At 43.9% G+C, this 25694-nt stretch overlaps 1 protein-coding gene across 2 annotated transcripts in view; it reads left to right on the top strand.

Annotated features, from left to right (window-relative positions):
- The window catches only part of EPHX2 (epoxide hydrolase 2), a 79405-nt gene that overhangs the window by 49422 nt on the left and 4289 nt on the right, over positions 1–25694 (top strand). For both annotated transcript variants that reach the window (XM_049865693.1, XM_049865694.1), the window contains 5 exons: positions 13405–13476; positions 16118–16151; positions 20738–20840; positions 22868–22937; positions 24840–24920. In XM_049865693.1, the coding sequence (XP_049721650.1) occupies positions 13405–13476; positions 16118–16151; positions 20738–20840; positions 22868–22937; positions 24840–24920 (360 nt within the window). The remainder of the gene's footprint in view (positions 1–13404; positions 13477–16117; positions 16152–20737; positions 20841–22867; positions 22938–24839; positions 24921–25694) is intronic.

Here is a 25694-nt window from a genome sequence, read left to right as displayed (position 1 = left end):
GGTCGCCGTGCATCGGGGCCCAACTGGACAACAGCTAATAACAACATAGGTCCTTAGGTGGCATCTTCTGTGTCTTTTGGAAACTGGGGAGGGAACAGAGCCCTAAGAAAATTTGTGAGGCTGGTCCTTGGGCCCCTCTCATCTCCTCTTCTGACCCTCCCTTTGTCATCCATCTCTACTTCAGCTCCTACTCCTCAAAGTTCAGCCCCCTCTCATACCCCCTGAGTGCCCAGGGCGTCCTCTCCCCAGAGGACTCTGCCCCACCGGGTCCTTCTATCACTTTGAAGGCCTTGTGTTACATAATCACTTCTCACCTTTCTGCGTTCTCCCCTAATCTAGATCCCCCTTCTTTGAGTGGAGATTAAGCAGGCTTCCCTCTGGCCCTGAATGCTGCACTGCACCGTTTGGAGAATACAGGGGGAGGGCATGGGGTCGCATGCCCACTTTCTTCTCAACCACTTCCTCTTTCCTTTTTTCTCTTCCTCATCCTTTTGAATTTAATATCATAAGAAAACCTTATATGCTAAAAACAGAGATGCCTCGTAATTAGGGTAGGGAGTTGACCATTACAAATATGTCTAAATGTTAGGAATTGTTTTGACTAGTATGACTTGTGAAGAATTAATATTCATTAATTCATTTAGCAAACACTTAACTAGTACATAACCTTCTGTTATGCACTAGCTTCTGTAGGGGATATAGAGATGAGTATGACCTCTAAGGATTAAAAATCTTGGGGAGACTGGAAGGTAACAAATAACTAGAGAATAAGGCAGCCTAAAGGACTGGTCATGAAAGTACAATGTGGGAGCCTGGAAGAAACCACCATTAATATTTACCAAAGGAAAGGACATTTGACCTGGAAGATGAGTAGGATTTGGGTGGATGGATATGAGAGGGAAGATCATTCCAGTCTGGGACAACAGAAGGCTGAAAATGCATATAAAACTTGCTTAAGGAGATGTGTGCTATACAGGGACAGGAGTAGCTATCATGAGAAATGCGAAAGAATGTTCCTAAAGACTTTGGGATCCTTAAGTTGGGTTTCAGGAGGTCTGTGAACATCTGGAAATTGCCCATCAAATTTAGTGTATACATGCAGTTTTTCAGGAAAGAGTTCATAACTTTGATCAGAGCCTTAATTTAGTGAAGTTCAAGAGCTGCCAAACTGCATGACTTCACTATTTTAGTTGTGGTCTAGGGGCCAGCCGCCTCGACATCACCTGGGAGCACGTAAGAAATGCAGACTGAAGGCCCCCTTCGAGATCTACCAAACAAGAATCAGCATTTTAACAAGGTCTGCCAGGTTATTTGTATATTTACTGCTCCAGAGCCCCCTCCCAGCTTTGATAGCCAATGTTCTGTGTCTCTCAGTCAATTTTTGTGACTCTCTAGCTCAGTGATCCTCAAGCTCCAACATGCATCACGATCACCCACAGAGCTTGTGGAAACACAGACTGCTGGGCCCCACCTGCACAGTGGGGTCTTAGTGAGGCCGAAGTATTTGCGTTTCTAACAAACTCCCTGATGATGCTGATGCTGTCGGTCCTGGTGCTGCACTGTGAGAACCACTAGTCTAAGGGGCTTATCTAGTCATTTCCAGGGAGTGACTGACCAACAACAGATGATCCCTGTTGGTAAATTAGAGACCTTTGGGCAGTTCAAATCGGCCAGGCACTCCTTGGAAACTCTATGGGGCAGTTCTGTTTTGTCCTTTAGGGTCACTATGAGTCGGAATTGACTCGACGGCAGTGGATTATTTTTAGTGGGTGGTGGGCAGCTGAGTCTAGTGGAGGATTGCTGGGGCGATCATGGAGGGGCACTGAGTAACTCTGTGATAATAGATTGTCTTTATTGCGATGATTCTCAGACTTCCTGGTTCCAGGCCCCTCCGTACACTGTTACAAATTATTGAGGACTCCAAAGAGCTTTAATTAATGTGAATTATATCTATCGATATTTACCATACTAGAAATTAAAATTTAAAAATAACAATTCTGTGCCCATTGCATATTAACATAAATAACATTTCTATTTTAAAAAAATCAACTGTTAAAAATAATAGTGAGAAGCATAGCATTGTTTTATATTTTTTGAATCTCTTTCAGGCCTGGCTTAATAGAAAATGACTGTATTCTCATAGCTGTCTCTGCGCTCAGTCTGTTGTTAAGTAGCCTTTGGAAGACTCTACTGTATACTCGTGAGAGAATGAGAGTGAAAAAAAAGCAAAACAACATGCTAGTATTATTACAAAAATGGTTTTGTCATAGATCCCCTAGAAGGGCCTCAGGGATCCCCAATGGTCTCCAGACTATACTTTGAGAACTACTGCGTTTTTGAGCCCCATATGCCAATTCGGCATGAGTCAGAATTGACTCAATGACAACTAACAACAAGTGGGAGTCCCTGGGTGGCACAGATGGCTAAGTTCTTGGCTGCTAATGGAAAGATTGGAAGCTTGAGTCCACCCCAAGTCACCTCAGAAGAAAGGCTTGGCAATCTACATCTGAAAAGTTAGCCACTGAAAACCCTGTGGAGCACAGTTCTTACCCTGACACACATGGGGTCGCCGTGAGTTGGAATAGACCCCACTGGCAACTGTTTGTTTTTTATGCCAGGTGATTTCTAGTCCTCACAACCCTATTGGGTTCTCTTCCATTTTTTTATCTGAGCAAACAGAGACTCAGAGAGATTAAATAACTGATGCAAGATCTGGGATTATGACTGAGTTGGAATATTGACCTAAGCTTGTTTGGTTCCAAAGCCCACATGCCTCCCCCATGCCACGCTTTGAGGAAGATTGGACTTTATCCTATACGCTGTGGGGGTCCGCGCAGAGAGAGGAGGATCAAACAGGATAAGTTCAGTCTTGATTTAAAAAGTGACCTTAGAAGAAAGAGCCTCCTAATTGCACCCTAGTAAGGGCAAAATTTTTTGTCTCAAAGGTTCTTGCAGAGTCACGGTGGACTAATCAGTATCTTTATTCTTCTGTTGTGACAGCTGGGTTTAAAATCTTCTACCCTAAGAGTTCTTAAGAACAAAGCCCTTTGGCAGGGGGATGTTAGATATCCAAATTAGTGACCTGTCCGCTGAGAGGTACCCAGTGGTTGAGGGCGAACCCAGCAGCTGCGGCTGGTTGTGTTGTGTACAGAGCTGCGTCTTCTGGGTAAGTCTTACAGGAGGGCTTCCCCCAGTGTGTCTCATGCCTGCTCAGTAAGGAGACGAGTGGGTAACATCACTGTCCATCTCTGGTCCTCAGTTTCCTAATCTGCAAAAAAGAGGAGAGTAGTCTAGTTGGATGGTGTTCAAACAGGTAGTAGCTTCAAACTTATCCCCCATTTTTCATCTTGTTGAATCTTTAAGCAAAAGCATATTTTGGTGATTGAAATCTGCCAAGAAATAAAATATTTAACATCTAAGCAGCTCTCTGGTTCAGGGGTGGGAACCGGGACCTTTCCTTCTTGTCTCCCTTTTCCCAACCCTGTTCCAACTGTTGTCTAGGTCAGGAGGAGTCCTTTGTAGTTTTCTCCCCTCCTTCTCTCTTGAGAAGGAATACTGAGGGTGCAGTGATTAAGTGCTCCGCTGCTAACCTAAAGGTCGGGCGTTTGAACCCACCAGCCACTCTGTGGGAAAAACATGTAGCAGTCTGCCCCCGTAAAGCCTTGGAAACCCTATGGGGCAGTTGTAGTCTGTCTTGTAGGGTGGCTATGAGTCCGAGTAGACACCCCAGCAACAGATCTCTCTTGAGGGCTCAAGGCCATTCCAGACTCATTCAGCTTAAAGAAGGCTGCAGGCACAGATGCCGCCATTTTTCCACCTGCTGCTCATGTTTGCTGAGCGCTACAGGGCGAGGCTTAGATGAACTTTAGGCTTCTGTTCTGTTGTTTTGAATCCTTAGCCAACGTTTTTCCCGCCTTGTCCGGCAAATTTGCCAAGTCTGGTGGAAACTAAAATTAAGAGATTTTTTTCTTTCCTTCTCAGAGAAGGGACAGTAGGCTTTCCATTTGTATAGAAAGAAAGGAATGAGGGGGAGGGAACCTTGGGCAGAAAAGACAAGAAGAAATGACCAGGTGATTTCAGTATGACCTGTTCCATTTTTCAATTCTTAGAATTCTTTATGCTGTCTCTTAGACTGGGGATATCTCACAGCCCCATTGTCCCCAAATCAGAAATCAGAACATGTTTACTATATCCTGTTGACCCTGTCATCTTCCACCTCATCAGATACTTTCCTCTCTACTTCTCCTTAACTATACACAGATAGATAGATTGGTAGATAAACCCCATAACCCATTGCTGTTGAGTCAATTCCAGCTCACAGTGACCCTATAGGACACAGATTGGGCAAATCTGCTGCAAAGAACATCTTTAAAGTGTTGAAGAGCAAAGATGTCGCCTTGAAGACTAAGATGCGCCTGACCCAAGCCATGGTATTTTCAATTGCATCCTATGCCTGTGAAAGCTGGACAGTGAATAAGGAAGACCGAAGAAGAGTTGACGCCTTTGTACTGTGGTGTTGGCGAAGAATATCGAATATACCATGGACTGCCAAAAAAACGAACAAATCTGTCTTAGAACTGTGGCCAGAATGCTCCTTAGAGGTAAGGATGGCAAGACTGCGTCTTACATGCTTTGGACATGTTGTCAGGAGGGATCAGTCTCTGGAGAAGGACATCATGCTTGGCAGAGTACAGGGTCAACGGAAAAGAGGAAGACCCTCAGTGAGGTGGATTGACACAGTGGCTGCAACAATGAGCTCAAGCATAACAAAGATCGTAAGGGTGGCGCAGGACCGGGCAGTGTTTTGTTCTGTTGTGCATAGGGTCGCTTGTAAGTCGGAACCAACTTGACGGCACCTAACAACAACAACAAAATAAATTTCATTCAACACTCATGAGACATAGCAGGGTGAGACTATCTAAAATAGTCCATGCCATTCAGAGTTCTTTTTCTAAATGTATCCAGGATAACTGAGAGAGACAATGAACATAGATCCATCCCCTCATCTATTCAAAGTGCAACAAATTCCATGGTTAGGGGCTTTCTTCTGGAAATTTCTTACTTTGAGCTGCATAAACAAAGAATTGGTTTTGTTTCTGAAATTCTGACACCAGTTCAAATAGTCATACCGGCTCCCCAATATTGACGTGTTCTGCCCTTCCATTTTGAAACTAGCATCATGGAAAGCTATGATGAACTGCATAAAAAACAAAAGCTATGTTCTAACTTAGGACCTTTTACATATGTCTGAAGCAGTTATAAAAATTGAAGTTATTTTTTAATTGATTAAAATGTGAGCTTACAGGAGAAGTATCATTGGTATTCTCGCAAAAGCAGGTATCAGCTCCAAAACTCTTGTGTTTGAATATGATGAAATGCATGCATAGAGCATATAGATAAACTGACAAAATTATTCCACTCATACTTTATAAATAGGAAAACTGGGAACAATCACGATAACTGGATGTACCTTACTTGTGTTATTAAAGTAATTACTGCATTTGTTTCTATTCAGCAGAAACCCGACGTTCTGCTGTGGTTTATCCAATGAATATTAGCAAAGAGTCTTAGATATCTAGAATCTAAATGTTTTATTCTTCTAAAATTAATTCTATCAGCAGATATGCCAGCAGCCTCACTAAGATTCAGGTTCGGAATAATGAAAACACTGATTTATTGGGCAGTTCATCTCCCCTAGTTAGAGTGCATCAAAACCGAGAATTTAAAAGTAGCTAATTTATCCATTCATCCACTTATGCGTTCATTCTCTGCTTTGTTCAGCACACATCTAATGAGCATCTACAAACTGTTAGGCACTGTGTTAGGTTGGAGATCAAGGATGAACTGTCTAGGCAGGTAGTCTCTTATCCCAAGGACCTTATAGTCTAACAGGAGAGACAAATAATTGGGTGCACGAGCCAACACTTAGGAGAAACTCCAAAAATTGCTAAGATTTTACTATTTGTGGCTAGATGGATTCCCTTGAGCGGCTAGGTGTATTTTCCACCCAATTCCTGTTGTAAAATCCTTTGAGCTTCTGACCTAGATATTTTAACCACTGTTTGCCTTTTATTTGTGCTAATGATAATGTAGGTGTGAACAGTATGGGAACTGGCTAAAATTTAAAGACCTATTATGGACGGCACTGGGTACGGATTGAATTATGTCCCCCCCAAAATGTGTGTATTAACTTGGTTAGGCCACGACTCCCGGTATTCTGTAGTTGTCCTCCATTTTGTGATTGTAATTTTATGTTAAAGAGGATCAGGATGGGATTTTAACACCTTTACCAGGTCACATCCCTGACCCAATATAAAGGGAGTTTCCCTGGGATGTGCCCTGCACCACCTTTTCTCTCTCAAGAGATAAAAGGAAAGGGAAATAAGCAGAGTGGGGACCTCGCTATGAGTTGGAATCAACTCGAGGGCAGTGGGTTTGGTTTTTGGTTTTGGGGGACCACATACCACCAAGAAAGCAGTGCTGGGAGCAGAGCGTGTCCTTTGGACCTGGGTTCCCTGCATGGAGTAGCTCCTAGTCCGGGGGAACATTGATGAGAAGGCTGACAGAGAGAGAAAGCCTTCCCCTGGAGCTGATGCCCTGAATTTGGACTTTCAGCCTACTTTACTATGAGGAAATAAACTCTTTGTTAAAGCCATCCACTTGTGATATTTCTGTTATAGCAGCACTAGATAACCGAACCCAGCCTAAATCAAGACCTAAAAACCATGGGATCCTTATATTCAAATAGCTTTTTGCATCATTTGCCCTGGTGCTGCAGGGTTTAAGGGCTACGTCTGCTAACCAAAAAGTTGGCAGTTCTAATTGACCAGCCACTCCTTGGAAACCCTATGGGGCAGTTCTGCTCTGTCCTACAGGGTTGCTATGAGTCGGAATCAACTTCACGGCAACAGGTTTGGTTTTTGTTTTGGTTTATTCTGTTTCACAGACTCACAGGTTTGGTTTTTGTTTTGGTTTATTCTGTTTCACAGACTCACTGTTTAGAAGCCATTTCTCATGGAAGCCCAGATTCTGCTAGTTAACAGCTACCAGTGGTCCTCCTTTGGCCTAACAGATATAGAGATCACAGCTTCCTTAAGTGAGCAGCAGCACCATTACCCCCACGATCATAAAGTCGGCAAAGGATCGGGCAACATTTTGTTCTATTATGCACATGTCACCACGAGTTGGAGTTCACTCTATAGCAAGTAACAACAACATGGGGTAGAAGAGAGAATAAGTGCACTGCCATGTTTCTTTTAAAAAAGGCTATTTCCTTTAGCAAAAGTAAACGTACAGTAAACCCTGGGGAAGCCAGAACCTGTGAAGGCAGAAACCTGTCAGAGAAGGAAAACTCAAATATTTTCCACTGAAGTGAGAGATAGAAAAGTGGTAAGACTGCACCCTGTCAAAGGTGGGAAACTTGCGGGACCCGGAAAAACAAGGCAGTCCCATTGAGTTCTGGCTCTCACAGGTTTCACTGTACTTGTTTTTATGACCTCTGTAGTCATGAAATAAAAATAACACTTTATAATCATTTTGAACATACTTCAAGCAAGTTCTGCTTAAAATGTCATCTGAAAATGTTCCCTGAGCAATCACTGTTGCTTCCGTAATTGCAGTCGTTGCTGTGTGCTGCCGAAGCTCCCCAGAGCAGGTGGGGAAGCACTGAATATGGAGAAGAGTGTCTGGTCCCACCCCACTGATTAGAGAGACGCTCCCATCTTTCCTTCTGGTATTAACTGCAAAGGGACAGGAGGCTGGGCTGAGCTCTGTGGAAGCTGCAATCTGGTTTAAGTGGCATCCCCCTGGCCGTAGCAATGAAACAATTGAAGCCGTTAAGTGCATCTTCTGACATAGACCTATTCTCACGTCTTGGAAAGAACAAAAGAGAAGTATAAAGAGGAGAAGTTCCAGGGGGATGGTGAAGAGGCAAAATATCTATGTGAGATCAGAGCCCCTCCCACTTGTAGGAACCTCTGTGGCAAATGAGGTGGTTGAGAACTCCACTTGTGCCAACACGTGAGTGAAAAGCCTGAAGATTTTTCTTCATTGTTTCGTACCTTTCTTTGGCTCCTCTGACAACCAGTGAGTTGAATAAGTGCACAACGGTGAAGAGGAGTCCTGGACGCTTTGGATCTTGGGACCCTCCAGGATCCCCTTCCCTGAGGTCAGCACAGTGCCACCCTACTGCTCCGGGGGAGGGCGCGTGGCCAGCTCTGAGCCAGATGGTTATGTACAACCCCCTCCACTTTCCTTCCTCACCCATCCCCCCAAATCAAGAGATTTCTTGAGGTGGGGTATAATGGCACTGAGATACAAATGAAAAACTACATTTCATTTAAAAAATTAGATACCTTTAATGACTTTTAAAGTGAATTTTAATTATCAAATTGAGGAGTCTGATGAGAGATCCACATGGACATATTTATCAGACAGTCAGAAACATGCCGCCAGGACTAAGGGCAAAGCTAGAGATACCGATCTAGGAGCCATGGAAATCAAGAGAGATAAGAATTGGAAGTTTCCTTCTAGCTATTTAAAATAAATAAAGGGAGGACAGAGGAGGGTAGTTAATAGAAAAGAAGATACTCGGATGAACTTTCCTAGGTTGGTTTCACCTACTTCAAGTCATTGTACATACTACATTCAGGTTTCTAATTTGACTCCTGGAACTCTTTTATCCTTAAACAGCCTCATGTTGTCCTTTGACACAACAACGCTCCACTATTCATGGAATTACAAAAGCTTTGTTCCAGGAGTTTGTTTTAGAACCTGAAGCTGTCTTCAGTTTGGCTGCCCCAGGTGATAGCTTTTGGGTAATAGTGAAGCAGATTAGTCCATTTGTCTTTGTATTGTAGGTCACTGCTCGCCTCCTCTTCTGGAGGCGAATTAGCCTGTTTGGTGAATATGAGCCCCACAGTGGAGAGCAGAATAAAAGCCACAAACCATGTGATCATGTAAAAGACAGTCTTACCAAAGTCTTAATCTCCCATTTCATTTCTCTCTCCTTCCCACCCATCCCCATCCATCTAGCCTTTATTGGGTACCTAATATTATTCGGGGGGAGCCCCAGTGACACAGTGGTTAAGAGCTCAGGTGCTAACCAAAAGGTCAGCAGTGAGAATCTACTAGCCATTCCTTGGAAACCCTATGGGGCAGTTCTGTGTCCTATAGGGTCCCTATGAGTCGTAATCGACTCGAAGGCCACGGTTTTTTGTTTTGTTTTTAATATTGTCAGGCTGTGGGAGTGGGAATAAAATTAAAAGTAAGATACAGTATGCATCCCTAAGAAACTCATTGAGTAGTAGGGTGACCAGATCCATAAATAGATGATTCTGCTGTAATTAGGCAACTTTAATGATGGAAATAATAATAAAAACCAAACCCATTGCCGTCGAGTCAGTTCTGAGTCATGACAGCCCTGTATGTTACGGAGTAGAACTTCTTAAGAGTTTTCTTGGCTGTAATCTTTTACAGAAGCAGATCACCAGGCTGTTCTTCTGTGGTGCTGATAGATGGGTTTGAACTATCAGCCCTATGGTTAGTAGTCAAGATCAAATTGTTTGTGCCACCCAGGGACATTGGAAATAATAATACTAGTAGTAATAATTACCATTTACTGGTATTCCTCCTAACCCTTACAAAACCTCCATTTTACGGATGAGGAAACAGGAGCTCGGAGAGATTAAGTTGCCCAGTTAATAAATGTCAGTACTGGGGCTTAAAACCATGTTTGTTGGACTCTAAAGTTCATCCTTTAACTTCTGTGCTTGGAGCACAAAGGGAGGAACTCGTACTCAGCGTGGCAGACAGAAAATATGTCACTGTTCTGAGGGACTTAAAAAATAGAGTATTAAAAAAAAAAATATTATCTGCTGTAAATTAAGGAGAGTCAGATGGGATCATCTGGGCACAAAACCAGACTACAACTCTGTCATCTCCCAATTCTTCTCTTCAGCTTTGTCCTGACTTTGCTTGTTAATCTGATGTAATTTTATGTGGGTAAAAAAAAAAAAAAGTGTAGACAGACTTATTTACCTTTTCGTTCTCTTTGATTTTCTGTTGACCCTTTTGGCACCAGTTTGCTCTTTTTTTTTTTAATTTTGTTATGCTTTTAAGTGGAAGTGTACAAATCAAGTCAGCCTCTCATACAAAAATTTATATATACCTTGCTATATACTCCTAGTTCTCCACCTAATGAGACAGCACACTCCTCCTCTCCACCCTGTATTCCTGTGTCCATTCAGCCAGCTTTTGACCCCCTCGCCCTTCTCATCTTCCCTCCAGACAGGAGCTGCCCACGTAGTCTCATTTGTCTACTTGATCCAGGAGGCTCACTCTCAGCAGTATCATTTTCTCTCCCATAGTCCAGCCCAATCCCTGTCTGAAGAGTTGGCTTTTGGGAATGGTTCCTGTCTTGGGCTAACAGAACGTCTGGGGACCATGATCTCCACTGCTCTCCTGCTCCCTCAGGGGTTGTCTGATGTGTTCCCTGTCAGGGCAGTCATCGGTTACAGCCAGGCACCGTCTAGTTCTTCTGGTCTCAGGCTGATGTAGTCTCTGGTTTATGTGGCCCTTTCTGTCTCTTGGGCTCATAATTACCTTGTGTCTTTGGTGTTCTTCATTCTCCTTTGCTCCAGGTGGGTTGAGACCAATTGATGCCTCTTAGATGGCTGCTTGCTAGCATTTAAGACTCTAGACACCACTCTCCAAAGTGGGATGCAGAATGTTTTCTTAATAGATTTTATTATGCCAGTTGACCTACATACATGTCCCCTGAAACCATGGTCCCCAAACCCCTGCCCCTACTACGCTGGCCTTCTAAGCATTCAGTTTATTTAGGAACCTTCTTTGATTTTGGTTTAGTCCAGTTCTGCTGACCTTGCCTGTATTGTGAGTTGTCTTTCACTTCACCTGAAATAGTTCTTGTCACTGTCTAATAATTAGTGAAAACCCTTCTTCCTCCCTCCCTCCCCACTCTCATAACCATCAAAGAATATTTTTTTCTCTGTTTAAACTATTTCTCAAGTTCTTGTATGGTCTCATACAATATTTGTCCTTTTGCAACTGACTAATTTCATTCAGCATAATGCCTTCCACATTCCTCCATGTTATGATATGTTTCACGGATTCATCATTGTTCTTTATTGATGCATAGTATTCCATTATGCGAATATACCATAATTTATTTATCGATTCATCTGTTGCCTGAATGTCTTCTTCAGTGAAGTGCCTGTACATATCCTTCACCCATTTTTTAATTGGGTTATTTGTCTTTTTGTAGTTGAGTTCTTGCACTATCATAGATTTTAGAGATCAGACACTGATCAGAAATGTCAGAGCTAAAAACTTTTTCCCAGTCTGTAGGTAATCTTTTTACTCTTTCGGTAAAGTCTTTGGATGAGCATAGGTGTTTGATTTTTAGGAGCTCCCAGTTATCTAGTTTCTCTTCTGGTGTTCGTGCATTGTTAGTAGTGTTCTGTACACTGTTTATGCCATGTATTAGGGCTCCTAGAGTTGTCCCTATTTTTTCTTCCATGATCTTTATAGTTTTAGATTTAATTTTTAGGTCTTTGATCCATTTTGAATTAGTTTCTGTGCATGGTGTGAGGTACGGGTCTTGTTTCATTTTTTTGCAGATAGATATCCCGTTATGCTAGCACCATTTGTTAAAGAGACTGTCTTTTCCCCCATTTAACTGACTTTGGGCCTTTGTCAAGTATCAGCAGCTCATATGTGGATGGATTTATGCCTAGATTCTCAATTCTGTTCTATTGGTCTATGTATCTATTGTTGTACCGGTACCAGGCTGTTTCAACTACTGTGGCAGTATAATAGGTTCTAAAATCAGTTAGTATGAGGCCTCCCACTTTGTTCTTCTTTTCCAGTAACGCTTTACTTATCCGGGGCCTCTTTCTCTTCCATATGAAGTTGGTGATTTGTTTCTCCATCTCATCAAAAAATGTTGTTGGAATTTGGATCGGAATTGCATTGTATCTATACATCACTTCTGGTAGAATAGACATTTTTGCAGTGTTAAGTCTTCCTATCCATGAGCAAGGTGTGTTTTTCCACTTATGTAGGTCTTTTTTGGTATTGTCTGCTCTCTTAAGGACCATTTTAGAGCCAAAGCGCTGCCCAGACTTCTGAAGTTTTTTACGGTTTGGATTTTTTACAGGAGCAGATCATCAGGTTTTTTCTCCCACAGAGAGGTTCTCCCACTGGTAGGTTCGAACCACTGACCTTTCAGTTAGCAGCTGAGCAGCTAACCCTTGCACCACCAGGGCTGTAATAATTTAGACCCAAAGGAGTTGGTTTTGAAGTTCCTGCAGCAAAATTAGATGAGTGAGTGACAAAGGATCAGATAGGAAATTTAGGGGGTGGTGAGTTTATGTTAATGGGTGAGGAGCAACTCAGAAAAGGAGGCTGACAGTGGTTGCACAGCTGGAAGTGTGTGATCAGTGTCAGTGAATTGTACATGTAGAAACTGTTGAACTGGTGTACATTCTTCTGTGTATATCCTCAACGCCGACAACAACAAAAATAAATTATTTAAAAAATGATATGAGTGAATGAAACTGCTTTTGGCTTTTCTACTTGGCTTCCCTGAATCCTTGGAATCCATTTCCTTTTTTACCACCTTTCAGCCCCCAACCTATTCCTGCACCAGCGCTACCCCCATTCCTTTAAAGGATTAATACAAGTAATACATTCTCACTGTAGGAATTTTGAAAAACATAACAGGGAGTCTTCTTTTCCTCATAGTGTTGTTGGAGGTCACTCTGCCACTCAAGTGGCAGCTGAGTCTATGTAAAACGTCTTATATATTTTTGTGTTGTGGTAAATATATAGGTAACAAGACATTTGCCATTTCAACAATCTTGACATATACAGCTCAGTGACATTAACTTTGTTCATCATGTTGTTCAACCACCAGAATTACCGAATTTTCTATCAGTGTCCCCTAAGCATTGTATCTTCCTTTCCCCTCTCTCCTGTCCGTCCACTTCTGGAAACCACTAATAAACTTTGATCTCTGTGCACTTGTTTGTTGTAGATATGTCATATAATTGGGATCCTACAGTATTTGCCCTTTTGTGTCTGACTTATTTCACTCAGCGTAATGTTTCCAAGGTTCGTGCATGTCATAGCGTGTATCAGGACTTCAGTTCTCTTTATGGCGGAGTAATACTCTACTGTTTGTATGTACCACATTTGGTTTTATGTTGTATTTTAACCTTTTTTATGTGTTTCAGTATGAAAAATAAAATTAATGCAATTCTAATGAAATTTGGGCCAGATGGTACAGAGGTTTGGGGCTTCTTGTTTTTAATCAGATGGGGGTGGGCTGTGGTTTCCAAGATTTCTGAGGAGTCTTTCATTTTGCTTTCTTAATTGTTTCAGGGAGTGGCTGAGGCTGAACTGGAAAAGAACCTGACTCGAACTTTCAAATGCTTATTCAGAAGAGGTGATAAGGTGAGAGGTGGGGCATGGGGGGGCAGGAGGGGACTGTGTATGTACGCGGCAGTGTATACTGTTACTGTGAAGGTGTCCACATGGCTTCTACCTGGGGTTTGGGGTTTTGCAGGGCCTGGGAATTCGCAACTCAGCCTTCCTTTCTTTGACTTCTGTAGTCAGGATTGGGCTTCCCACTCGAGTGGTCTGGCCTCTTAATTAATGGGGAGAAATCGTCAAATCGTCACTGTCACACTGTGAAGGGCTATGAAGTTAAGATCAAAGAATGATTATAGCAGTGATGGTTTGGAAATTATACTGTTACTACCATCAGTATTTTAATATGCACAATTGACTTATCAAAGTATAAGATTAACATCTTTAACTTTTCTTAAGGAATCCCTGGGTGGCACAAACAACTAAGTGCTCGACTACTAGCCAAAAGGTTGGCGGTTCGAACCCACCCAGAGGAAAGCCTGGTGATCTGCTTCTGAAAGGTCACACCTTATAAATCCTATGGAGCAGTTCTGCTCTCCACACATGGGGTCACTGTGAGTAAGAATCGACTGAGCAGCAGCTGACAACAACGACAAACCCATTTCTTGATCAGCCAGAGAAGCTTCAAATGCTTTAACCCCAATAATCCCCACCCTCCTATCTCACATGCTAATAATCACCTCTATCACTGACTCGACGGCACTGGGTTTCTGGGTATCATTGCCGTACGTTCAGTGCTGCTTAGGTTATCCCACATTTCCCATTTCTTTGCAGTTCGCATGCATCTCACTCCTTCGTGTTGGACTCAGTTTCTTTGTTCCTGAACTACCTTCTTTAGTAGTTTTCTTAATAAGGATCTGTTAGTGGTAAACTAATCATTTTTTACTCTGAAAATACCTTTATTTTACTTTCGATCTTAAAGATTAGTTTATCTGAGTATAGGATTCTCAGGTGACAGTTATATTTTTTAGAACCTTTTGTTGTTGCTTATGAGAGATCTACCTCAGCTCTTCCTTCTTGTATACTTGTCTTTTAGCTTGGTCTAATCAGCAGTTTAAGGAGCTCTGTGACAGCACATTGGTTAAACACTTGGCTGCTAACTGAAGAGTTGGCGGTTCGAACCCACCAGCCACTCCGTGGGAGAAAGGTGTGGCGGTCTGCTTCCATGAAGATTACTGCCTTGGAAACCCTATGAGACAGTTCTACCCTGTCTTAATAGGGTTGCTATGAGTCAGAATTGACTGAACACCAATGGGTTAATCTGCAGCTTAACCCATCATTGATGTATCCTTTGGAAACCCGGGTGGTGTAGTGGTTAAATGCTATGGCTGCTAACCAAAAGGTCAGCAGCTCGAATCTACCAGGTGCTTCTTGGAAGCTCTATGGGGCAATACTACTCTGTCCTATAGGGTTGCTATGAGTTGGAATTGACTTGACGGCAATAGGTTTGGTTTTTTTGTGTTAATTTCAGTGAACCTTTTTTTTGTTTGTGGAAGTTGTATTTGGTTCTTTTTCAAATCGTTCTGGTCTCTTGTTCTGTTCTTGTTCAGTGTCTTGTTCTGTTCTTGCTTTTCAGTTCCTTCTTTTATGTCTTTAATAGTTTTAAACATACTTATTTTTCATTTTCCAGCTCTCTGCAAGTGCTATTGTTTGATGTTCTTGGAGCCTTATTTTACTGTTGGCTATGTTTGATGCCTCTTGCTTTGTTTGTCTCTTGCTTATCGGGCCATGGGGTTTTTTTTGGGGGGGGGGCGTATTATAATTTTGAATTGTGAGCTCATTTTCAGTAGCACTTAATCTGTAGCAATCTGCTTCAGTTTGATTTGAGGAAATAACCCTCCTGAGAGATTTGGCATTTGCTTCTGCTAGGCATCCTGGTGGCTCACTTTGCCGTGGTGCTAGTTTATTCTCACCTTGGGGGGTTCCAAATCATGTATACAGTGTAAATCCAAACCCAAATACTTGTGAAGGCAGCCTTGTAGCTATGAATTATCAGAGGAGCTTTTTTTGGTTTTCTCTTAGAACCAAGCTGAGGCAGGCAGCTTGACATCTCCTTCTCCCATCTCCTTTGACGTCTCCCTGTTGAGATGGGTGGATTTTTTATAACCCACCCTTTCACTTCAGTGGCCCCAGATTTCCTGAGTTTACTGTGGCAGGGCAAGGAGTATCTCATTTCTAACTTCCTGCCCACCATGGGCCTGAGGTCTCATCTCTTGTTCCCTTTGGTTGATAACCCATCTTTACATTGCCAGGAGCCCTGGTGGCACACTGGTTAAGCACTTGGCTGTTAACTGAAATGTTGGCATTTCAAACCCACCAGCCACTGCATAGGAGAAAGATATGGCAGCCTGTTTCTGTAAAGATTACAGCCTTGGAAACCCTGTGGAGCAGTTCTGCTCTGTCCTGAATGTAGGGTCACTGTGAATCATAATGGGGTTTTACATTGCCAGAACCTGCCAGTGCCCTTGAGCACCCTTGGCCTGGCTCTCACTGAGAGTTTTGCTGTCAGTTCCCTCTTTGCTTTGAGCCTGAGGATTTCCCTAACCCTCTTGGGAATTTAGCATGTTTGTAGATCTTTTGTTGGTGGAGGGTTTTCAGATTATCTGTTCCAGCATTTTTTTCTTTACCTCATCAATGACTTGAGTTCTAACTTTTCTCCCTACAGGATTTGATTTCCTGGAGCAAAGTCTCTGAAATGGGTAAGAGATGTTCTCAGAGGAGAAGGGAGGTTGGGGGGTACAGCAGAAACCAGTGAATGTTGAATGGGTTTTCTCCCTCTGACTGCTGTGGGCAAAAGCGGCACCTGTCAGGCCTGTACTTCCACTTGCCCAGTGCCGGTTCTGGTTCCGAGAGCTGAGTAGTCCTCACTGTCAGGCCTGACCACAGGGCCTCTAGTTCCTTTCCTTAAGGGAGTTCTGCATTCACCATCTTAAACAGTAAGAGCTTGGAGAAATCTTAGAAACAGGGGCAGAGGAGTGGCTTTCGGAATAGTGAAGGAGCTAAACCAAGGGTAGTTTGACCCTCAGCAGCCTCCCCACCATCAGACGCACAACCCTCATGGAATATGGGCAGTGCTGTGGGCCAGCTTCATGTGTTCCCACAAGGCGATTTCAGAGGCTGCCAGCCCTCTTACCTCATCCTGTACCCACGCATGTAGCCTTGCTGAGTCAAGTACAGAAAGTGTCCTGGACAGCTAGGTGTGATGCCTGTGCTGTTTTCTGTCGCCCGAATAAACCTTTGCTCTTCTTGGGGTAACTGGCTTTTTCCTGAGCTGGTTACTATTGGGGTCTATAGCATGGTTACCTACTAAAAGCTTTCTTTTTATTCTTCTTTGAACACCCCACCCAGCACCAGAGAACTTTTAAACTGGTATAGAAACTTGGACAAGAGCTGACTTCTAGGGAGCTTTAGATTCAAGATCTTACATAGTAAGAGCTTGCAGGAATCTTAGAGATTGTCCAGGGCAATCCCGCCCTCCACTGATAAGAACCCAGGATGGGGAACTGACTTCTACAGGATTACCTGATGCCAGGTGCCAAAGAGGCAGGAGCAGGACCAGACCCCACCCTGTGCCTCCACAGCCTTGGTCCGCTGCTCTCCTCTTCACCCAGGCTCTGTACACTGGTCATTTCCAGTTCCCTCACAAATAATAGCACCATCCTTGGTCTTCTCCTGGGTTGCATGTCAGTGAGGAGTCAGAGCTGAAATCAGAATGGAGCTTATCCCCATAGCTCCTAGATTCAGCACTATTCCCACAAAACCTTATTTTTTTCCCCCAGCACTGTGCCCTTACCATTATTCACTTTTATTTTTATTAATAATGATGCTAGCATGATTTTTAATAAAAAATTTTTCAGGGTTGACACTATTCTTTCTTCAGTAGAGACTGCTGTTCTATATAAAAAGACTTATTAGGTAAAATTGATTATCTCAGATAAAGGAGAAGCCAAATGGAAAAAAAAAGAATATACAATAGCATCTAACTTGTTCACAGAAAATAACGAATGGTTATGACACTTCCGATCAGCGTCTGATCTCTAAAATCTACATGATACAGCAAAAACTCAACTACAAAAAGACAAATAACCATATTAAAAAATGGCCAAAAGATATGAATAGACACTTCACTAAAGGCATTCAGGTAGCTAACAGATACATGAGGAAATGTTCACGATCATTAGCCATTAGAGAAATGCAGACCAAAACTACAATGAGACTTCATCTCACTCCAGCAAGGCTGGCATTAATCCAAAAAACACAAAATAATAAATGTTGGAGAGGATGTGGAGAGATTGGAAGACTTCTTCACTGCTGGTGGGAATGTCAAATGCTACAACCACTTTGGAAATTGATTTGGCGCTTCCTTAAAAAGCTAGAAATAGAACTACCATATGATCCAGCAATCCCACTCCTCAGAATATATCCTAGAGAAATAAGAGCCTTTACACGAACAGATATATGCACACCCATGTTTATTGCAGCACTGTTTACAATAGGAAAAAGATGGAAGCAACCAAGGTGCCCATCCAGGGATGAATGGATAAATAAATAATGATATATTCACACAATGGAATACTACGCATCGATAAAGAACAGTGAGGAATCTGTGAAACATTTCATAACATGGAGGAACCTGGAAGGCATTATGCTGAGTGAAATTAGTCAGATGCAAAAGGACGAATATTGTATAAGACCACTATTACAAGAACTTGAGAAATAGTTTAAACTGAGAAGAAAACATTCTTTTGTGGTTACGAGAGGGGGGAGGGTCAGAGAGGGGTATTCACTAATTAGTTGGTAGATAAGAACTACTTTAGGTGAAGGGAAAGACAACACACAACACAGGGGAGGTCAGCACAACTGGACTAAACCAAAAGCAGTTTCCTGAATAAACTGAATGTTTCGAAGGCCATTGTAGCTGGGGCAGGGGTTTGGGGACCATGATTTCAGAGGACATTAAGTCATTTGGCATAATAAAATCTATTAAAACATTCTGCATCCCACTTTGAAGAGTGGCGTCTGGGGTCTTAAACGCTAGCAAGCAGCCATCTAAGATTCATCAACTGGTCTCAACCCACCAGCGTCAAAGGAGAATGAAGACCACCAAGGACACAAGGTAGTTAAGAGCCCAAAAGACAGAAAGGGCCACATAAACCAGCGACTACATCATTCTGAGACCAGAAGAACTAGGGGGTGCCTGGCTACAGCCGGTAACTGCCCTGACAGGGAACACAACAGAGAACCCTGAGGGAGCAGGAGAGCAGTGGGATGCAGACCCCAAATTCTCATAAAAAGACCAGACTTAATGGTCTGACTGAGAGTGGAAGGACCCCAGTGGTCATGGCCCCCAGACCTTCTGTTGGCCCAGGACAGGAACCATTCCCGAAGCCAACTCTTCAGACATGGATTGGACTGGACGGTGAGGTTGGAGAGGGATGCTGGTGAGGAGTGAGCTTCTTGGATCAGGTGGACACTTGAGACTACGTTGGCATCTTCTGCCTGGAGGGGAGATGAGAGGGTAGGGGGGCTAGAAGCTAGCGAAATGGACACGAAAAGAGAGAGTAGAGGGAGGGAGCGGGCTGTCTTATTAGGGGGAGAGTAACTGGGAGTATGTAGCAAGGTTTATGTAAGTTTTTATGTAAGAGAATGACGAATTGTAAACTTTCGCTTAAAGCACAATAAAAATTATATATAAAAAAAGAATGGTTACTTATGAAATAGAAACAAATGTATCTTTGTAAAATGTTTTGTGACTTAGTAAAAAATAAAACAGTGGTGCTAGCTATCACTTACTTGAGCATCTACTGTGTGTGTCAAACACTAGGCTAGACCCTTTAGATCTGTTATATATTACATCCCTAAAAATACCATTACTATCTCTGTTTTACAAATGACGAAAATGAGTTTCAGAAGATTAAGTAACTTGTCCAGCTGGAATTAAACTCATCTGACTTTAAAGGCCGTGGTCTTCTCCCTACTGCAAGAACACTTCCTTCCTTCCCTCCCTCCCTTCATTCCTCTTTTCATTTGTTCATTCATTCATTCATTCCTCAAATGTTTTGAGCACATACTTGGTGTAAGGTGGTGGCTGGGCACAACAGGAACATAGATGCACAAGGCAGAACCATGCCCTCAGGGAGCTCACGGCCTGTGGGGAGGCAGGCAAATGGTAATAAAGCAGGTGGAGAGGGTCTGGGAGAGGTACAGACACCCGTGCGGCCTGAAAGCTGCAGTGAGCTGGGAGTGCCCAGTCTTGACAGGAAGGCCAGGGGGCTTCATCAGGAGGAGGCCGCCTGGTCACATACTCCTTTGATGCATCCCACAAAGTCTGATTGCCCAACCCCTGTGCCTCAGAAAAAAAAAAAAAGAGGCTTCAAAAATTAAACCTGTTGCTGTCGAGACCGTTCCTACTCATAGCAAACCTATAGTACAGAGTAGAACTGCCTCATAGGGTTTCCAGGGAGCACCTAATGGATTCCAACTGCTGACCTTTTTGGTTAGCAGGTGAACTCTTAGGCACTATGCCACCAGGGCCTGAAAATCCTAAGAGCTGTGTCTCAGCACCAGCATTAATACCCGTTACAGCTGCCCCCTGTGACATCACAGTGGTCCCTGGGCTGTCAGCTGTCATCACAAGGTCTCCCTCAAGGGGGGACTGAGTGCTGCCAAGACACAGTTTACACTCCTGAAAACAAGATAGGGTTCCACACCAAGGACACCACGGGAGTGTCTATGAGGTGCGTCCTGCCTACGAGGAGAAACAAACAAACAAAAAAGCACTGAAAATCCTGAGCATCTCAGTAGAGACATCCAGAAGGAAACGTAAGTAATTAAGTTGTTTAGAAAAGGTCCTGCCTAGGGGAGGGGGTTAGCAAAATGGGTGCAGGGCCTGGAATGCAGTGAGAAACCATACCCCTCCCCTCCTTCACAAACTTAGAGCATCCTAAAACCGTGCCATCCCTGAACTGAGTTCTGGGTATGGTTTTGAAAGAGGGGAGGGTTGTGGTTTGTCCTGGAGCCATGACAACAGCCCTTGTGTGTGTAGTGCACCCAGAGCTGGATCCACTGGGTTCCAGAATGACAGTGAGAACAAAGGCTCAGAAAGTGACAGGAGATGGGCTCGTTTGGGAAAAAGAGGAGAGAACGAATGATGGAATACCTTTCGGGCTTTTGTTATAATTTCAGGCATTCTGAGGCAATTAGGAGCCTAATCTCAAGTAGAACACCATTGTTACAACTCAGACCTGGTGCTGAGGATGAGCAGGAAACAACTGTCTTTTTGCAGGAGGAATTCTGGTGCAATTCCCGGATGAGCCCAGCCCCAGTACGATGATCACTGAAGAGGAGATCCAGTTCTACGTGCAGCAGTTCAAGAAGTCTGGTTTCAGGTAAAGAGAGAACGGTGTCCCCCACACAGGGGAGATGGGCAGCGACGAGGTAGGCTACAGCTCCCAGGATGGGGGGAAAGGCCTAACCAGCCCTCCTGCCACGCCCGCTGTGAACACCTGGCCAGCCTCTGCTTGGATGGTGTCAGGGGCTCACTAGCTCCTGAAGCTCAGCCCGCTCTAGTGTGGAATAATCCAGCTTGCTCTACTTTCTGCTTATCGGCCCCACCCAGAGCAGAGGTTTTTAACCTTTTTTCAGTTGCATACCCCTCTGAGAATCGGATGTCAGCTCTGGTGTCTTTCTTTGGAAAAACACAAAAACCCATGTAAACTCAAAAATTGCATACATTTTGGGGGGAGGGGGGTGATTATAGCCCTCTCAGATCTGTTTTTTGTAACAGCTTTATTGACATGTAATTCACGTACCATGCAATTCACCCATTCAAAGTATAGAATTTAGTGTTTTTATATTCACAGAATAGTGCAACCATCACCACAATCAATTTCAGAATTTTCCACCACCCCAAAAAGAAAGCCTGTATCATTTTTTTTTTTTTTTAATTTTATTGTGCTTTAAGTGAAAGTTTACAAATCAGGTCGGACTCTCATACAAAAATTTATGAACACCTTGCTATATACTCGTAATTGCTCTCCCCCAATGAGACAGCACACTCCTTCCCTCCACTCTCTCTTTTCATGTCCATTTGGCCAGCTTCTGACCCCCTCTCCCCTCTCATCTCTCCTTCGGACAGGAGATGCCAGCGTGGTCTCATGTGTGTACTTGATCCGAGAAGCTCATTCTTCCCCAGTATCATTTTCTATCCCATAGTCCAGTCCAATCCCTGTCTGAAGAGTTAAAGCCTGTATCTCTTAGCAGTCACACTATGACCTCCCCCCAACAGCCCTAGGCAACCACCAATCAATTTTCTGTCTCTGTGGATTTGCCTGTTCAGCCAGTTTCATATAAATGGAATTATACAATATATGGTCGTTTGTGACTGGTTTCTTTCATTTTTTTTTTTTATCACAAGGTTCATCCATACTGTATTAATATTTCAGTCCTTTTTCTCAGACCTACTGTTACGCTAAGTCAAGGGCCCCTGCTCTAGAATCACAGAAAATCACTCTAAAATCCCCTTTTCTGCATATCTCATTACATATTTGAATATTGCAGATACCTGAAGGTCAGGATTTCCTCACAGTCTGCAGGAACCCCCACTGTCAAGGCCAACATTCGATTATCCTTCTTTCCCTTAGGCCTCTCTCTTTGCACCCCATTCTTCACTGGGCATTCCTGGCTCTTTGACTGCCTGGGCCCCAGGGGTTGTCACTATATTGTGGCCTTTGATATGAGCACAGCAGCCATTTAGGCCCTAAAGCTCTTCCTCACCAGAACTTAACAGCTCTTTACTAGGTTCTTCTTTTTTTTTTTTTTTTCCTGTCTTTTTAAAGCAGGTATTTCCAGGCTCCTCCTTTACACCGGAGGAGCCTTGTGGGTCCAAGGGCACCAACCCTGACCTGGCCCGAGGATTTGGAGAGTATTCCTGGCACAGTCCTGGAGCTACCCTTACCTCTTGGGAGGGCACTTTTGCACCACCTCCTGATGTCCCCCTTTTCATTGGATTTCCTGGGGCAGAAGAGTGGCTTCTAGAACAGTAAAGGAGCTAAACCAAGGGTAGTTTTCACCCTCAGCAGCCTCCCTGCCTTCAAGCACACACAACCCTTATGGAATATGGGCAGTGCTGTGGGCCAGCTTCCACGTGTTCCCAAAAGCCTGTTTCAGAGGCTGCCAGCCTTCTTGCCTCATCCTGTACCCATGCACTGTAGCCTTGCTGAGTCGAGTACGGGAACGTCCTGGACAACTAGGTGTGAGGTCTGTGCTCTCCTTCCCCCCTGCATAACCTTCACTCTTCTGGGGTTGGCACTTTTTGCAGAGCTGATTACTCTTGGGGTCTGTAGCATAGTTACCTACTAAAAGCTTTCTTATTTTTATTCTCTGAATGCTCCCCCCACCCCATCCACTGCAACAGAGGCCCTTTAAACTGGTATCGAAACATGGACAGGAACTGGCAGTGGGGCTGCAAAAGTGTGGGACGGAAGGTGAGTTCCAAATTCAGTGATGTTTCTCTCTATGAGCCGCCCTGAGGCTTTCCCATGGGCTTGACCTGAAATGATTCTGGTTAGAGCTGGGATGGACAGACTGACCTGCGGGCTTTCTGCTTTCCTGTGCTGCCGCCTCTGAGGTTTCTGCTCCGGGGTTTCTTCTTAGGACCTTTTTTGCTGCTATTTCTCTTGGAATGGTAGAGGGTGGAGTTGGGGACGGAACAGGGGCATGTCCAGGTAATTGCAGCATCAGTCTGCAATGCCCAGATCTCCTGGACTTTCCCCGGGTGAGGGCAGCAGATGGTTCAGGGTAGCTCCCCAAGGGATTGCCCTGAAGGGGACTCCCAGAAGTGATGTGGATACTGGAGCCCAGGATCCATAGAAGAAGCATTAGATCTTCTCAAGCAGCTTTAGCCTTTGATTGTGTGACCTTGCCCAGTCAATTTCTTGAGTCTCATTTTCTTCATTTATCCAGCTGAAGATGGGTTTCGAATCCCTGGGTCTGCAGAAGTGGCAATGGGCTCCCCTGTTCCCATTCAGAATGTTAAAAACCGAAGGGAACTTGTATTTCCCCACAATGAGATTGTGCTGGTAACTAGGCTTTCATCAACTCACTCACTAGTAGCCCAGTTATCTCATTGATTCATTCAAATATGAATACCTACTAAAGTGCCAGCCAAGTGCTATTTTATACTTTGTTTTGAGGCAATAGAGGCTCGGAAGAAAGTCAGCCTGACTTCTAATCCTTGTGTGACCTTGGGCAAGGAACGTAACCACTCTATGCCTCCGTTTCCTTTTCTTTCATGAGAAAATGACAATACAGTAATAGTAACTACCCCATAAAACTGTGAGGATGAAATCTGTTAACGTGTGTAGGTACCTAGCACATAGTAGTTGTTCAATGAAATGTTAATTATTCTTGTAATCACTAGAATCTGTTGATAGACAAACACTACAAACTGCAGTTTGATAGAAAAGATGTCTCAAAGGAGTTGGGAAGATGAGCCTTGGTGATACAAAGGTTGAGGACCCCCTTCTTCTGTAGTCACCTTCCAGATTTTTTTTCCCTCCTCTCCCACCTCCTCCCATACCCCTATCATGAATTTACATTTTGGCTAGGAATATTCTAGAGTTTACAGCATCTCACAGCAGCCTCAGGATTAGTATAAGCAACAAAATCACTTTTGAGTTTCACATGGTTTTCCTGGTCATTTGGAGGAGGGGTACAAGGGTACGGTGAGAACCACTTGGTCTCTCATGTAAGTAAACAATAATGCAAATTCCTTAACCAGGGCAAAGCCAGCACTGTTTGAAAAATTATAATATTAGAGTGAGAACAAAGAGAATAAATGGAGGCTTTCTACAGTGCCCCACTGTATTGACCTCATTTGTCGGTAGATAAACAAGGTCATTGTTGCTGCCTTTAATGTCCTGTTGATAACAGTTATAGCCAGTCCTTTCTCCCTCTGGAATCCTGGCTGCCTTTTTTCAATGTTAATTTAATTTGGAGACAAGAAATCTTGATGTCCAGTCAAGGGCTTCTTCCCTCCTTTTTGGTGCCATCAGTTGGGTTCCATGAATACTAATCACCCAGAGTGGGGCAGCACTTATGTTCATACTTAAACATATACGCAAAACCCTCGTGGCCGTTACACTGCTGAGTCATCATTTTAAAGATCTCCTGTAAGAGTTAGGACTCCTCACACAAAGCATGGCAAAAACAAAGCCAGGACCACAGCAGTGCTGTGGGTAAGTTAATAGAGAAGAAAACCACACAGCATTCAAAACCAAGTAAGTCTCCTTGCCAGGGTAAGGGAAGGCTTCAGTTATGCAGGAGTACAAGAAGGTAATGTTTCTCTTCTCCTCCAGCTGCTCCCATTTCCTATTATCCTTCCCCAGATCCTGATTCCAGCCCTGATGGTAACTGCCGAGAAGGACAGCGTGCTCCTTCCAGAGATGTCCCAGCATATGGAGGACTGGGTAAGGGTGTGGTTCTGCACCGGAGTCATTGGTCCTGAGAGAGTGCAAGTGCCCCAAAGGAAAGACAGCAGCAGAGTACACACCTCATTCTGCAGAGTGGGATATTCTGTTAAACCATCTCCATGGCAAAGGCATCATCAGTAAAGTCACTGACCACCTCTTGGGAGCAGTAATCACTACCAGTGCTTCTTTTCTCCTACAGTGATGTAGCCTCTCGTCCATTCATTCGTTTATTCTGTAGGCTTTTGTTTGCACTTAAATGTGCTGGGACAATACTAGCTACTGAGGGAGTAAGATGAATAAGGTACAGGCCCTGCCGTCTGTGAGCTCACTGTTCAGCAGTTAATCCCACATGCAGGAGAGGTGTCTGTAGGGCATCAGGAGCGGAGAAGGGGTGCAGCAGGGAACAAGAGCTTCACAGAGGCGTGACCATTGAGTCTGGTCTTGATCATGACTAAGACTTCCCCAGCAGAGAGAATGGGGAGAAGACAAGGTGAGGGACCACACTATACTGAAAAGCAGCTAGCACGCACTGCGTGTTCAGAGGATGGGAATGAGCTTGGTGGAGCTGGGAGATTTTGCTGAGTCCCTTGGGCCATTCTGAGCCGTGTGCACCCATGGCCGTGGAGATCCCGTGAAGGGGAGTTGCAGGGGCATCAGACCTCTGTGTTGAAAGGTCACTGTGCCAAAAGAGCAGAGGTTGGCACCAATTGGGGAAGCCTAGAGGTAGGGTTAGAGGTGGGGTGGCCATGGGCGCCTTGAGCCTGGCTAGTT

Source organism: Elephas maximus, chromosome 22, assembly GCF_024166365.1.
Source record: "Elephas maximus indicus isolate mEleMax1 chromosome 22, mEleMax1 primary haplotype, whole genome shotgun sequence".
Taxonomy (NCBI): domain Eukaryota; kingdom Metazoa; phylum Chordata; class Mammalia; order Proboscidea; family Elephantidae; genus Elephas; species Elephas maximus.
The sequence above is the reverse complement of the archived record's forward strand: the minus strand, read 5'-3'. Positions and strand labels throughout refer to the sequence as shown.